The sequence below is a fragment of the Lactuca serriola genome, chromosome 6, assembly GCF_051521515.1.
Source record: "Lactuca serriola cultivar US96UC23 chromosome 6, Lser_US96UC23_V15, whole genome shotgun sequence".
In the NCBI taxonomy this organism is placed as follows: Eukaryota; Viridiplantae; Streptophyta; class Magnoliopsida; order Asterales; family Asteraceae; genus Lactuca; species Lactuca serriola.
Window position 1 is genome coordinate 162,823,230 of NC_136413.1, and position 16,824 is coordinate 162,840,053.

Below are 16,824 nucleotides of genomic sequence, written 5' to 3' on the forward strand. Positions count from 1 at the left end.
CCTTTTACATGCTGCACCTTAACTAGGTTTATAGTCTTGTTGCGGAGAAACCATAGGCATAAGTTTACACAGCCGTGTAAACCTCTGAGAAGGCCAAAAAAATTGATTTTTTCACTTTTTTCGAATTGCAACCCGCTAAACCTCTACTGCCCGAAAAATGATTTTTAACCCTCTTTTAGCATGAAAAACAACTTGGAAGTTTGAAAACAAAGAAAATACTATGAAAATATAAGAAATGACAAAAATACCCTCGGGTTGCCTCCCGGTTAGCCGCCCCTTTTTAATGTCGTTGGCTCGACTTGGACCCTAACTATTTGTCAATCTGGATACTTTGGATCCATTAATTCCTCCACCTCTTCATTCTTGACTTGAAATCCTTCATAATAAGGCCTCAAACGGTGACCATTTACCTTAAAAATCTTCCTGGTTTTCTCACTTGTGATTTCTATTGCACCATGCTCAAAAACATTAGTGACAACAAATGGTCCCACCCAACGGGACCTTAATTTACCAAGAATCAATTTAAAACGCGAATGGTAAAGTAGTACCTTTTGACCTTTGTGAAATACCTTGTGTGTAATCATCTTGTCATGGAATGCTTTGGTCTTTTCCTTATAAAGAACCTCATTCTCATATGCTTCATTGCGGATTTCCTCAAGTTCTTGTATGTCCAGCTTCCTCTTCTTTCCCGATTCACTTAAATCCATGTTGAACTGCTTGATCGCCCAATAGGCCCTATGTTCCAACTCAACGGGTAATCGACACGGATTTCCAAAAACAATACGGTATGGAGACATTCCAATTGGAGTTTTGTATGCAGTGTGGTATGCCCACAAAGCATCGTCAAGGCGTGTACTCCAATCTTTCCTTGTTGTATTCACGGTTTTCTCTAAAATGCCCTTGATTTGTCGATTGCTCACCTCGGCTTGTCCATTTGTTTGTGGGTGGTATGATGTGGAAACTTTATGAGTGACACCATATTTCTTCAAAACACTCCCGAGCATACGATTGCAAAAATGTGTACCACGATCACTGATCAAGGCCTTTGGAACACCAAATCTGGAAAAAATGTTAGCCTTCAAGAAATCTATCACAACTTTTGAATCGTTAGTACGGGTAGCCTTTGCTTCCACCCACTTGGAAACATAAGCCACATCCAAAAGAATATAAATAAAACCCAAAGAGGATGGAAAAGGTCCCATGAAATCAATGCCCCAAACATCGAAAATTTCACAAATTAAATGGGATTTAGGGGCATTTGATTCTTTGAGCTTAAAGATCCCATCCGTTGACATTTATCACAGCTTGAACAAAAGATATAAGAGTCATGGAAAATATCTTGCCAGTAAAATCCACTCTCTAAAACTTTTCTTGCAGTCCTTTGAGGACCAAAATGTCATCCACAAGCATAAGAGTGACAAAATGTTAAGATAGAAGATACCTCATATTGATCCACACATCGTCTAATCATTTGGTCAACACAATATTTCCACAAATATGGCTCATCCCAAACATACCTCTTGGCTTCTTTCTTGATCTTGTCTTTTTGCCATCGAGTCAAATCTGGTGGAAATTGATTTGTGACAATGTAGTTCACAATATCGGCATACCACGGGGAAACTTTTGCTGAAAATAGGTTCTCATTGGGAAATACATCATGAATGAGAGTTGAGTTATCGGGCGAAACAATCCTGCTAAGATGATCAGCTACAAGGTTTGACTTTCCGCTCTTGTCTTTGATTTCAATGTCAAACTCTTGCAAGAGTAATACCCATCGAATGAGTCTAGGCTTTGAATCCTTCTTTGCAAGTAGATACCTAATAGCTGCATGATCAGAATAAACAATGATTTTAGAACCTAGCAGGTATTGACGAAATTTGTCTAAAGCAGCACTACTAGAAAAACAGCCTTTAAGGACGCGCAAACAATGACACACAGTGATAGAGGACGTTCATTTGTACGTGCCCTAAAAACTAATGTCAGTTTTCCAAAATTTTAAGGATAGACGACACGCATTTATGCGTACCCTAAAATTAGTGTCAGAAATGAAAAAAAAATGAAATGCGGAGGGCGCCTTTCATAAAATGTGCGTCGTGTAAATGTGTAGCTTTATAATTTTTAAGTGAAACACGCGTTTTAGGCGGGAAATGAAATTGATGAAAATTACCACCCCAAAAAATTAAACCCCCCGCCTCTTCGACTTAGCAAGAAAAATCCCTAGGGCCTTCATCTTCATCTTCAGTAGTGGGAATACCTAGGTCGATTCTTCCAGGTTCAACAACAGATTTGTAAATAGCAAACATATACGATTCTCGATCTCGACCATGATTATGGTGCTCTGGAGCCGGCGATGAGAACGTCATTCGTGAATATCTTTAATTTCCTGCTTTCAACATTTCCATATTTTAGTCCTCACAAATCGACAAGGGGCCTCCGTAATCAAGTTGTTTCGTCTTCATCTTGCTTTGGTGAAGATAGCGATAGATACAGAAGCGGTTGAGAGAAGAAGAAAAAGGGAAATCTTATCATTTTTGTTTCATCTTCATCTTGTTTAGTTATAAAATAGTTAAAAATTAAATGGTGCAATCCTTAGGTCAGGCATGCAACAACGCGTGTTCACTGTTCAGCAGCCTATGAACCCTTTAACGAACAATTGGATTAGGATTTCCTAAAACAACATAAAAATCCGATCTTTCGTTTCCCCTTCAAGATAACTCTTCCCCTCTCCCTCTCTCGTAAACCCACCAATTTCTCGCTGAAAGCGCACAGCCTTTGAATCAAGCATCTATTTTGAAATTTATGTTCGAGGAAGAAAGGGCGAGACAAAGATCTGACCTTTGATTTGAAGAGAAGGAGAAAGATGGTCCTAAAACGCGTTCTTACCCAGGTCTATTTTCCTTCATCTTTTATTTCAACAATTGCTCTGTTTCATCTTTCTTGGTCAGATCATGTCAATTATGCATATGGGTGGGTTATTACACTTTAACGCTCCTTTGAAATCAGTTAGGGTTACATACGAAAAGAAAGAAAACCCTAATCTGAAAGAGCTTTTAGGGTTCTTACATACCTTCTTCAAGTAGCTTCAACATGGTTACGTAGCTGTAGATTAATGCAATTTGTTGGACAGTTTGCTGATTAATATATGTATATGTATATTCTTATATATTGAAATCTGTAGTGTTTTCTTGATCAAGGTTTCTTTGGTCTTCTTGTTACATTCATCATATTTGATTTACTAAAATTGAAGTGTTTTCATGATCATGGTTCTTTTTGGTCTCACTTGCAGTATTATGTTAAGAATCCGTTGGGCACAACGGCTCTGTTCATCATTATATGGAGTTGTTTTCTTAGTTTGACATCAATGTCGTGCCTCTTATATCTTCTTCTGAGTATGGATTACGAAAGTTACATAGTCGTTTCTTGAAGATGACATTACAGAGAGCAAGTTCTGTGTTAATGGTGAGGAAGATGAACATGAACAGGTCAACTCGTGTAAATCTTCAAGCAATAAGCCAACTTCTATGAACACAGAGAGGAAAGAGTCAAAGTCAACCATCTCCATTCCTGCGGTCAAAACCCATGAAAATGAATTCAATGAAATGGAAAGAATTATAAGCTGTGTGGATCACTATGAAACACTAGGGTTTACTCGATATGATAAGAATGATGCAATCTTGTTGAAGAAAGAATACAAGAAAAAGGTAATGCAATATTCAGTATAATTTGTGGTCCTGTTTTTTTTGGTCAATTGACTTTTGTTTTGATCCCGTATAGGCCATGCTAGTGCACCTTGATAAAAAGATGGGAAACCCATTGGCGAGTGAATTATTTAAGAAAGTTCAATGTCCATATGAGGCAAGTATATCAGTATATCTTCTAATTATATATATATATATATATATATATATATAAAGATCTTAGACTCACAATCACACCAATTTTCAGATTCTTTCTGATTCTATACAGAAAAGGGACTATGATGATCACTTAAGAAACAAAGATTCAAAAACTTTGTTTCACAAATCTACTAGTTCATCTCATCAAGAGACTATTGTTTCACATCAGCCCCATTTCGTGCAGAACTACCCACCCCACCCCTACCCCTACCCACCCACCCACCCCCACCCCACCCTCTCCTGTAGATACAAACTCCAGTGTTGCACATCTCTCAAGTGGTGAATAAAAATTGGAGTCTTCAGATGAGGTAACTAATTCCATTTTCAAGTCATATAGTTATAATTATAATTTTACAAATACTTTATTTATACATTTTTAGGAAAATGCTGGAGGTAAGAGAAAGCATATAAAACAGGAATCCATAGTGGGTCCCACTGTTGAAGATTTAAGTAGTAAATCTTTTGCTAGTGTTGAAGATTTGGAGCATGAAAAATTACCCTCTGAAGAAATTTTATCACTTCCAATGTTTAAGGTAAACTGTAATTTTATTTTTATAGAGTAAATAGGATTTATATTTATTGTAAGTTTACTTTTTTTGCAGAATTATAATGCTGGAAATCCCGCTCCTGTGTTGTACATAAAAAAAACTTGTCAAAAGATGTGGTTGCATAAATCAGATAAATTAGGTCACTCTCTCTGGGAATCAGCAACCTGTACGCACAAAAATTACAGAGGCTGCAATGGAAAGGGTTCAGAAGTGAGTAATTTTATTATATTATTTAATTTTATATTTTTGTATCTTACTTTTTTTTTTTGAATTAAATGTTAAAACATTGTTGCATAGATCAGATAAATTAGTAAAAGATGATATATTGTATCATTAATTTTTTTTTGCAGAAACTGTCACTTCTGATTACAGAAGCATATAGAGATGCCCATCAAAAGAGTGTCCCGGTTTGTATGATAATATAAAAGTACAATTTTACCCTTGGAGTAATATAGTTTGGATTTGACCGTTTTACCCCTTTTTAGGCCATGAAAGCACGAATGGGCGATCTTGCACGGAGCTTAGGAATGCCCCAAGGTTTGGGTGATCAGTTCAAGCAATAATTCAATCCCCATTTTTCCCTCATCCTTTAGGAAGCTGCAGTTTTGTAGACTTAACTATGCCAAAAGGTCAATATTACCCCTCAACTTTTAATAATACTTGTAGTAGTTCATATAAGAAGAATTGTGGGGTAACACAAGTGACTTTTTTATTTTTATTTTTTATTTTTTTTAGGTTTGTTATCGGGTATTCACATAAAAAAAAGCAGTTTGTTGAATGAAGAAAAGAAAATGACATCCTAGTTTTTATCTAATTCGACAGTCTACTTTCAAGGTATACCACAATTAAAGTTTTTATTTTTATCTTTTATATTATGTTAAACGTCTTTTGTTGATGTCCTAATTACTCTTTGCAGCATCATCTCCAGATAAGAAGTTTCCTTAATCTGATTTTTCTCCTTACCAGAACAACAAATTTGAGTGGAATCCAACTGTATGTTATTGCAGTGCATTAGGAATGTATAAAACTTTACATACATTATATGTATAGTCATTTTGTATTTTTTCTTCCTTGTTTTGCAGGGATCAGGTATTATGTGGGGACTTTATGAGTTTCATGTATTCTTGCACCCATACCCACATGTTACCTTGCTAGTGAGTGCAACTACTCAAGTTTACAAGTCAATTGCATGACAAGTATGACACCTAAAGGAGTTAAGGAGCTAGAATCCAAAGGTGCAAACAACTACACAAAATGATCTTTTCTCAAACCCCTAGAGAAACTAGTTGTAAGAATATCTAAAAAGTTATTATATAACCAACTACTTGTATAATAACGTTATTACAATTAAGATATTACCATGGAAACCGTATTAAAGACAAGAAAGTTTGAGAGATTGTAGGATACAAATTGCTAATAACGTTTATCTCCAAGCAATTACTTTTATTTTTTCTTCCTTGTTTTGCAGGGATCTGGTCTGATTAAGGTATGTTAAAGAGATTGTTTCTTCTGCAGAGGAGGTCGAAAGGTCGATGCTTTCCCATGATATTCTTTATCTTTATGACTTCATTTCCCCCTTTATTATCCTAGCTTCATTTCTAGTAATCTCTTAAGTCTTAATACCCATTATTCGTTATGCTTGCAGAGATCTTGGGAGCCAATAAGATTATGTTGGATTGCATACTTTTGGTAGGAGATGCACTCCATTGTTGTCCCTTTGAGTGTAGAAGTTGTTGGAGAGGAGACACATCAGAAAAACACAGAAGCAAGTGAAGTTCTTCCTGATGTTCCAATGGTTGAGGGACTTAATATTCAACAAGAAACGCCTTTTCAATCTAAAAGTAAAGATGCAGCTTTAGATGATGTAGTAACCAAAGCTATGAATGATGAACATACAAGAACCACATCAGAAGCAAGTGAAGTTCTTCCTAGTGAGTGAATTTTCTGTAAAAAATCTAAGTATTATATAATACAATTTTATCTAAATTCTTTGAATTATAAGAATAAATAGTAATAAAAAAAATTATAATATATGTTGTCACAGGCTGCAAGAGATGTTGGAGCCCTTAGAGAACCCAAGGACAAATTGGAGAAGTGAGTTGAAGAGCTGACATGGAGATTAGACTTTGAAAAGCATTTGAGGGTATATTTTTTTTATATTTCTTGTATCTAATTAGTTTGTAAATTTTTGTTACAACTATTGATTTGTTTTATCTTTCCATGGAACGATTATTTGTATGACCTTAAATTTTATGCAATGAATTGTATTTTTTTATATGATATTTTATTTTCTATTATGAGACATTAATTACAAATTTAATTTGAAAATTAGTATATCTATAAATAATATATTTTTTTTAAACATTTAAAATTATGATACGCAAAAATGTGTGTCATCTTCGTTTATGACATGACCTTTCTTGACAAAGGCTTTCTTGATACGCATTGCGTGTCATTAACACGCGCGTCGTAAGGTTACGACACGCGAAAGCGTGTCGTCTTCCTTTATGACAGGGCCTTCCTTGATACGCATTGCGTGTCGTAAAAGCGCGTCGTAAATGAGCGTCGTAAATGCGCGTCGTCTCTCTTTATGACAGGGCCTTTCTTGACGCGCATTTGCGCGTCGTCTGAGCCTTTTACGACGCGCAATGAGCGTCGTAAAAGGCTGTTTTTCTAGTAGTGCAGAGACAACAGATATCAATTGCTTTTCAGTTGTTGAGTAGTTGACTTGTACACTATCAAGTGTTTTTGAGGCATAGTAAATGACATTAAGAACACAATCTTTTTCTTTGCCCTAACACTGCACCAACTGCATGATTGCTGGCATTACACATGATTTCAAAAGGCAAACTCCAATCCGGTGATTGAAGTATAGGTGCTGTTATCAACAACTCTTTCAACTGATCAAAAGCTTGCTTGCACTCTTTGGAAAATTCGAATTCTGCATCTTTTTGTAGGAGCTCATACATGGGACGAGATATATTGGAAAAATCTTTGATAAACATTCTATAAAATCCTGCATGACCAAGAAATGAGCGTACCTCACGAACACAAGTGGGATAAGGTAAAGATTTTATGACATTTATTTTTGCTTTGTCCACTTCTAGACCCTTAGAAGAAACAATATGACCTAGATGAGACCTTTGTTAACCATAAAGTTACACTTTTCATAATTCAAAACAAGATTGGTCTCAATACATCTTTGCAAAATCTTTTTCAAATTACCTAAACACTCATGAAAAGAATTACCATAAACTGTGAAGTCGTCCATAAAAACTTCAATGATTTCCTGAACATATTCCGAAAAAATACTTGCCATGCACCTTTGAAAAGTGGTTGGAGCATTGCAAACTCCAAAAGGCATTTGCCTATATGCAAATGTTCCGAAGGGACATGTAAAAGTAGTTTTTTCTTGGTCCTCGGGTGCAACGGGTATTCGATGGAAACCGGAATACCCATCCAAGCAACAATAATGTGTTTTTCCCGCTAACCTTTCCAACATTTGATCAATGAAGGGAAGCGGGAAATGGTCTTTCCGGGTTGAGGAATTGAGTATTCTATAATCAATGCAAACTATCCACCCATTTTGCACACGGGTGGGGACTAACTCACCTTGGTCATTCTTTGTAACAGTAATACATGTCTTCGTAGGCACAACTTGGACCGAACTTACCCACTTGCTATCTGATATAAGGTAGATCATCCCTGCATTCAACAACTTCAAAATTTCTTTCTTCACTACCTCTATCATTGGAGGATTCAAACGCCTTTGAGCTTCTCGGGAAGGCTTGTAGTCTTCTTCCATAAGGATTTTGTGCATGCAAAGTGAAGGACTTAGCCCTTTGATGTCGGCTATAGTCCACCCAATAGCTTCCTTATACTCTTTCAAAGTGGTGACAAGCTCTTCCTCTTCTTTTGTTGACAACTTGGTGGAGATGATTATTGGCATAGTTTCTTTGTCTCCAAGATATGCGTACTTGAGATGCTCGGGTAAAGTTTTGAGCTCCAATTCTGGTGCCTGCACAATAGAAGGAACAAGTTTCTCATTAGACATTGGTATTTTCAGCTTTGGAACATCAAACCTCATTTTATTCTTCTCATCCATGCAAGACACAACCTCCATAATCTCTTTATCAATTGTAAATTGATTGGCAAGTTTTTCCACTCTTTCCTTTTGAAGATTCATGTCTAAAATGAGAGCTAACACATCAAGATTAGACAAATCAAAACACTCCTCTGTCAATGGTTCAATGACATCCATAAAATTCAAAGATGAAATATCACTTCGATATCTCATAGCATCATAGATATTGAAATTTATCACCTCCCCATCAAATTCCATGGACAATGTACTATCATAAACATCAATTTTCGTCCTGGCTGTTTTCAAAAAGGGTCTTCCTAGGAGAATTGAACTCAAATTTGGTGAGTCGTCATCATCCATGTCAAGGACATATAAATCTGCTGGAAACACTAATTCATTCACTTGGACTAACACATCTTCTAGCACACCTTTGGGATGTACTAAAGATCTATCAGCCAATTGAATGATTACCCCGGTCTTCTTTAATGTGCCAATATTTAAAGTTTTAAAAATGGACTATGGCAAAACATTGATAGAAGCTCCAAGGTCTAGCATAGCCCTTGGAACATGAAGATTACCTAATTTGCAAGGAACCGTGAAAACACAACCTGATCCTTACATTTTTTAGGTAGTCTTTTTTGTAACACTGCATACACATTTTCTCCTACTTTAAAAGTTTCATTCCCATTCAACCTTTTATTGGATGTACATAATTCCTTAAGTAATTTAGCATACCTAGGGACTTGTTTGATGGCATCAATAAGAGGAATATTTACCTCAACCCTCCTGAACATATCCATGATTTCATTGTCTTTCTTCTCTCATTTTGACTTGCTTAACCTTGAAGGAAATGGGGGAGGAGTGACTTTTGCTTCAATAGGAACTTGCTTTGAAGGTGTTTTTGACTTATCTTCTTTTTTCTCTAGCTCCATATCTTCATCTTCTTCAATCATTTTAGGACTTTCATATTCTTTGCCATTCCTCAAAGTGATGGCACATGTATTATGTTTTGGATTCTTCTCGGTTTGCGCGGGTAGTTTGCCTTGTGACTCCAATTTACTCCCAGAAATGGCGAGTTGAGTCATTTGTTGCTCCAAAGTCTTGATGCTCGCCTTGGTCTCATTTTGAAATGTTTAGTACTTGTGGTTAAACTCTTAACAATGTCTTCCAAAGACATTCCCGATCCGCTTGAACTACTTCCTTGATGCATGTTTTGAGGTTGGAATTGAGATTGATAAGGGGGTTGAGTTGGTTGGAAATGTGGTTGATAACTTTGTTGGTGATGCATTTGATTTTGAAATGGGGGTCTTGGTTGATAAGGTGGTGGTCTTGGCTGAAAATTGGCATTAGGTTGATGCCAATTTGGATTGCTTCTTAGCTGGAAGTTTCTTTGTTGTTGACTTGAAAATCCCATAGCTTGAACTGGCTCTACATCTTCTTGTAACATTGGGCACACATCAGTGGGATGTCTAACTTGCGTATAAATACCACAAGGTCTAACTGTTGGTGGTTGCACGCCCTTGTCCTTTGCAAGCATCATCACTACTTTAGTCAACTCAGAAAGTTGACTTTCAATTTTTGGGGTAGAAATTTCTTTCACTCCTCTTGGTGCATCACTGTACCATTCTTCTTCTTGGACTGTATGATTGGACTCTTCTGCCATGTTCTTGATAAGAACTCTGATTTCTGTTGGAGTCTTATCAGCTATAGATCCACCACTTGACGCATTGAGTAATCTCCTATCCCAAGATGACATTCCTTCACAAAAATACTGCAACAACTGATATTTTGTAATCCCATTTTTTGGACATCTTGAACACAACTTCTTGAACCGTTCCCAATAAGTATGCAAGGCTTATCTCTTTTGTTGCTTGATACCAATTATCTCTTTGCGTAAAGCTGAAGCTCTCATTTCTGGAAAATATTTATCCAGAAACATCCTTGCAAGTTCATTCCATGTTGTGACTGACCCTGGTGGTAAATCATATAACCACTCCTTGGCTGAATCTTGTAAAGCAAAGGGGAATGCCCTTAACTTCATTTGATCTTCTGTAACTTCATGTAGCTTCATACCCACACAGACAACATGAAATTCCTTAAGGAATTTATATGGGTCTTCATTCTCATGACCACGGAATAAGGGTAACAAATGGATGAGTCCAGACTTGAGTTCAAAGTTTATTGATGCAGGGTAATTTATGCACAAAGGTTGTTAGGTGACATCTTGAGTGACCCATTGTCTAAAGGTTTTTTCAGGTGGTGGAAATGGAGGATTTTGACCATGGTTGTCTCCCATGGTAGGAGTAGGGATAAAGGTTTCAGATTCGGGTAAAGGTGAAGATGATGAGGTGGTACTTTTGGATGTTGGTGAAGATGGGGTTGATGGATTTGATGAAGAAACTCCGAATTGTTGTTGTTTCTTTAAAAGTCTGGCTTGCTTCCTTCTTTGTTTAACAGATTTCTCTATCTCCAAATCAACTGGTAAAGGTGTACCTATGCGAAAAGATCTTGGCATAAACAATTAGTACTACCGTATCCCCGAAAACGGCACCAATTTGTTTGGCTGTCAAACCAACAAGTAATGAGATAAAATAATATTAATAAAGCTCAAGTCACTGCTATTTCTTATACTAAAGATAGTATATAGTAAGCAGGGTCGGTCCACAGGAATACATGACTTCTTATCTTGCCATATTTTCACACATAATACAAATAATATTAAAATGGGGGATTGTGTTTGAACTAGATTTAAACTTCATAAATAAACAAGATTGTTAACAGAATTTAGTAAAAGAAGTACATTTCCTATTCTGATTCTTATACATGTATTATGTTGAAAGATGCAAAATGAATATGATTATGTTCTATCTAGGTTGGTAATTTAGATACTAATAAAATCTAATATCCAAGTTGACAAAAAATATTCTATTCAAAACATGTTCTTCAAATAAAACTTCATTTAACTTATTTGATTCACATAAGCTCTTTCATCAAATCATTAAATGACTTTAAGTTCTTGAAACAATTACCAACAATATTCAATATACCTCATAAGCTTGGGATTATGAACATTTAATATTTGATTACACTCATTTTGATTTAATTACAATCAATTAAGTGCATGTTACTAACATCAAATCATAAAACATATGCGAATTTTACAGTTTGATTAACTAGATTGATAAAATCCCTAATTCATTGATCAAGTGAAAAGGAGAATAAACCAAACACATGATAAAGATCAAATCAAAGATTACTAGATGTTAAACACAAATCAAGTTCAAGTTACAACCTAAGAGCACATACTTACGAATTCAGATTCGGAAATGATAATGAAATCAACCACACATGTCTAGGTTAATCTACAAATCAAACAAGTTTAAACTTCAAATTGACATACAAAAAGGAAATTAAAGTGTTTCCAAGTGTTAATCTACTTCCAAAAGCTCTAAAAATCGCCTTCTCTCTGCCCAAAATCCGACTTAACTTCCAACAAAATTGATTGTCTGAATTATATGAGAGTAAAACTACTTTAAAATTTGTCGAGACGTTTACACGGCCCGTGTAAATTAAAGGGTGCCATTTACACGATCATGTAAACAAGAAAAGTAGAACGTTCTTGTATATGCGTTTACACAGCCCGTGTAAACTATAAGCTATCATTTACACAACCGTGTAAACTCATGTGAAGCCAAATTCTTTATTTCTTCATTCTCTCTCTTCAATGCTCCAAAACTTCTGAAACTTTGTCTCCAACTCTTTTTAACTTCCTCCATCAAAATCCAACCTTCAAAAGTCCCTGAAATATCATAGAAGTGTGTGAATGGAATTGCATCATGAAAAATCCCGAAAAATATGCAAAATACATGAGTTTAAACCTAAATGCAATACACTTTTACGAACTAAAACTACAAAATGAATGCATGAAATGCACTTAACAAATCTCCCCAAGCTTGAACCTTTCTTGTCCTCAAGAAAGAACAAAAAGATTTAAACTGGAGAAAATAAAATAGAATAAAAGAAAAGAAAATTAAAGTTAAAATTATTTGAAACTTAATGCATGAAATCAAAACAAACATGAAAAGATCCAACCCAATTACCCTGTTTTGTACCATAGTTGAGAATGTACCTGTCATGCCTTGAGTCAACTTGGTTTTAGTCTCAAAATATTATATGATAATAGAAATAAGACTTTCGCCACTTCCTAATACAACTCAACAGAATCAAAGATCACAACACTTATTCCCTTTCAATATTATCAAGTCAATTATTGGAACAAATTATGGTCTTACTCTCGTGAAATTATATGTGACAAAACATGCTCAACCATCTTTGTTTCATAAAATATAACAATGTCCGATTCCAGCTATTTGTTGGTCAAGAACAATCTTTTTCTGAAAAATCTTTTCTAAAAATTTCCTAATATTTATCCAGATTGGTTACAAACTTCAAACCACTTACACCAGTCAAAGTAATTAATATTCGGTCCAATGTCATAAGTTCAAATCCAAGTCCAAGAGAATCTTTTGACAACTAAGTATTTTTCCTAAACACAATATTCAATTATACTATAAACACAATTATATACAAACTTCTTAATTATATATATATATATATATATATATATATATATATATATATATATATATATATATATATATATATATTACAAATAAAGCTCATGACTTTCTTTGAAATCCGTGTAATGGGCTTCCAACCAACACATCCAAATCAAATGACCTTAGTGTGTTAGATTTAAAGAGATCCCTCGGGTTTACTGGCCTGGACCTCAAAGGCCAGCTTTATTTGCTATTATTAAGTTCATGACTTTCTATGGAAACCATGTAACGAATTTTCAACTCAATCAGTCCCAAACAACTTAGCTTTAGGCGATTAGGTGTAAAACACCCCTCAGAGTTTATTTGTTTGAATCCCAAAGGTCATAGATTAACTTAATAATAGTTTTATTTATTTATTTATTTATTTTATAAGCAACACATATACAAATAAATAAGTTAACACATAACACTCTTATTAATTTATTTATTTATTTGGCCAATTTCTTTATATTTTTGTCATTGACTTTTCTATTGTGGGGCATCTCTCGGTCTATTACCGTGAGGACTTCTAAGACATTTTTCAAGGGACTAAAGGTTAACATGCAAAGACCCGTAAGTATAGTTGAAAGCTATGTCCCCAAACAGGGTATATAAAAGGGAATGAGTAGAAAGGACTTTTAAGAGCGCTGGAAGGTGGGACATTGAGATTTTGCATTCTTTTTATGAACTTTTGAATTTGGCATTTTAAGTTCAATTGAGCATTTACCACCCCCACGAGACGATGAAGCCATGAGAAAAACAAATTAAGCACAAAAATTTGACTCTTAAGCACAATGCACAACCACTTAATATGTCCAACACACAATCAACACTCAATATGACAGATTAAACACAAAAATTAAAGCTTTTTTGACTAATAATGCAAAGTCAAAGAATTGGAAAGAGAATACCCGATTTAGAGCTTGAAGCACGAAATTGATGCTTGAAATCACTTGTAATCTGTTTGGATGTCAAACCAAAAAATAATGGGTTAAAATAATATTAATAAAGCTCAAATCACTGCTATTTCTTATACTAAAGATAGTATAGAGTAAGCAGGGTCGGTGCACAAGAATACAAGACTTTTTATCTTGCCATATTTTCACACATAATACAAATAATATTAAAATGGGGGATTGTGTTTGAACTAGATTTAAACTTCATAAATAAACAAGATTGTTAACAGAATTTAGTAAAAGAAATACATTTCCGATTCTGATTCTTATACATGTATTATGTTGAAAGATGCAAAATGAATATGATTATGTTCTATCTAGGTTGGTAATTTAGATACTAATAAACTCTAATATCCAAGTTGACAAAAAATATTTTATTCAAAACATGTTCTTCAAATAAAACTTCATTTAATTGATTTGATTCAAATAAGCTCTTTCATCAAATCATTAAATGACTTTAAGTTCTTACAACAATTACCAACAATATTCAATATTCCTCATAAGCTTGGGATTATGAACATTTAATCTTTGATTACACTCATTTTGATTTAATTACAATAAATTAAGTGCATGTTACTAACATCAAATCATAAAACATATACGAATTTTATAATTTGATTAACTGATTGATAAAAACCCTAATTCATTGATCAAGTGAAAAAGAGAATATACCAAACACATGATAAAGATCAAATCAAAGATTACTAGATGTTAAACACAAATCAAGTTAAAATTACAACCTAACAACACATACTTAAGAATTCAGATTCGGAAATGATAATGAAATCAACCACACGTGTCTAGGTTAATCTACAAATCAAACAAGTCTAAACTTCAAATTGACTTACAAAAAGCAAATTAAAGTGTTTCCAAAGTGTTAGATGATGATATAAACTCCCCAAAATCGCCCCCTTGAAGTTCCAAGTCGAAGTTCCCTCTAAATGTCCCAAAAACCATAGATAAATCGGAAGTTAAGATTTTGAAATTCCATCAGATCACGTTACACGGCCCGTGTAACATATGCCTTGTCAGTACACGACCGTGCAATGACCCTGATGTGCTGAAATACTTTAAAGCGCGGCCGCGTAACGTATGCCTTTCGAAAGCGTGGGCTGTGTAATGAACTGTAAGATAGTCAATCTCCAATTTTCTTCATTCCTTCAATTTAGCTCCGAAAGTTCCGAAATTTCACCGAGGGTTTCCCTTGACCATCCTAAGCATGCTCCAAACTTCAAATCACCCTGAAAGATCCACAAAAATGGTGAAATATCGATAGATCCTCGATAATGTCCTTAAATGCAAAATGAATGAATATTACACTAAAAATGCAATGCAATGCTATAAATAAACATGAAATTAGCTTATGAAAAGGTGCAATTTATGCACCTAACAGGTCAAGTACTAATCGGCGGCCAACTCACGAGTTTTACGACACTGGTTGCATTTGTTGGTAGATAAATATAGAAGGTCGGTACCACTGACTAACTCGAATATCTATCGTCGAATGAAAACGTATTATATGTGACAAAATCCATACATAGAAAACGTACATTTAAATAAACACAAAACGTAAAGATATTTGAATTTATACATGCACGTACATAAAAATAAGTAAGTTTTTTTAAGTTAACGTACAAAATTTAAAATAATAAAAAAATGGATTATATGTGATCTGACTCATACGTAGGAAGTATACATAAAAATAAGCACAAGAACATTAAAAAAATTACGTCAAAACATAAACCAACTCAAATTTATACCGATACATACATAAAAATAACAAGTAACTTTTTCTTTTTAATTTAGCGAAAAAAAATTCTAAATTTACGTCAAAATTTGACCACCTCGCATTTATACAAAGTAATCACATAAAAATTAGTTTTTTAAGATAACGAACAAAAGTTGTTAAGGAAAACAAATTATGTATATTATTGGAATTAACAGAAAATTTCTAAATGGAAAGGGTGAAAATGATATTTTACAAAGTTTAAAATCCAAGAGGTCAAAATAACATTTTAAAAAGTAGAGAGGTGGAAATCATCATTTTACAAAGTATTAGTGAATTTTAATATATATATATATATATATATATATATATATATATATATATATATATATATATATATAGAGAGAGAGAGAGAGAGAGAGAGAGAGAGAGAGGGAGGGGAGGTGGAAAGTGTCATTAATTAAAGTGATTTTAAAAAGTAGAAGATGACAACATTCTTGAAAGTAAATGGGTTGCAACTGTGGTTTGAAACATCCACCGACATTATAAATTAATATAGATATAATTAAACTTTATATTATTAAATGGTTAATAATAATATGCATTGCTACATTTTCAATCATCTTGTCAATGTAAAATTGTCAAGGTGCATTATTCACTTCTCATTTACAATTAATTAGGGTGATATTAACACCACTTTGTGGGAGGGGGATAATCTATAAATTTTGTATTAGACCCTTTTTGTAACTTTTTTGAATATATAAAGTGTTTTTGTGAAAAAAAATATGCATAGGGACATTTTTGTAAATGTAAGGACTATTTTTGTATTTTATTTTCTATGAAAGGACCAAAATCACTTTTTTAGAATTGTTAATATGAAGGGGTATTTATGTAATTTTTTAAACATATGCATTTTTTTGTAAATATTATTTTGTAGGGACATAAGTATTCTGTAAATTTCAAGGACCATTATTTTTTATATAAATACCAAACATGTCAATATACTAAATGTTACA

General features: G+C 34.1%; 1 protein-coding gene across 1 annotated transcript; it reads right to left on the reverse strand.

Moving 5' to 3' along the window:
• Positions 1-7,212: 7,212 nt before the first annotated feature.
• LOC145060348 (uncharacterized) lies at positions 7,213-9,613 on the reverse strand. The gene is made up of 4 exons (XM_079008034.1): positions 9,369-9,613; positions 9,137-9,314; positions 7,694-9,008; positions 7,213-7,574 (listed from the first exon to the last, which is right to left on the reverse strand). The coding sequence occupies exons 1-4, from the start codon at positions 9,611-9,613 to the stop codon at positions 7,213-7,215; spliced, it is 2,100 nt and encodes a 699-aa protein (XP_078864160.1).
• Positions 9,614-16,824: the final 7,211 nt, after the last annotated feature.

Excerpts from the sequence above, each read along its gene's own strand:
- LOC145060348 (XM_079008034.1), bottom strand. The coding sequence starts at position 9,613 with ATGACTCAACTCGCCATTTCTGGGAGTAAATTGGAGTCACAAGGCAAA. Across the intron at positions 9,009-9,136 it reads CTAAAAAATGTAAGGATCAG|AAGACCGGGGTAATCATTCA; the intron begins GTTGTGTTTTCA and ends GGCACATTAAAG. Across the intron at positions 7,575-7,693 it reads GGACGACTTCACAGTTTATG|GTCATATTGTTTCTTCTAAG; the intron begins GTAATTCTTTTC and ends GGTCTCATCTAG.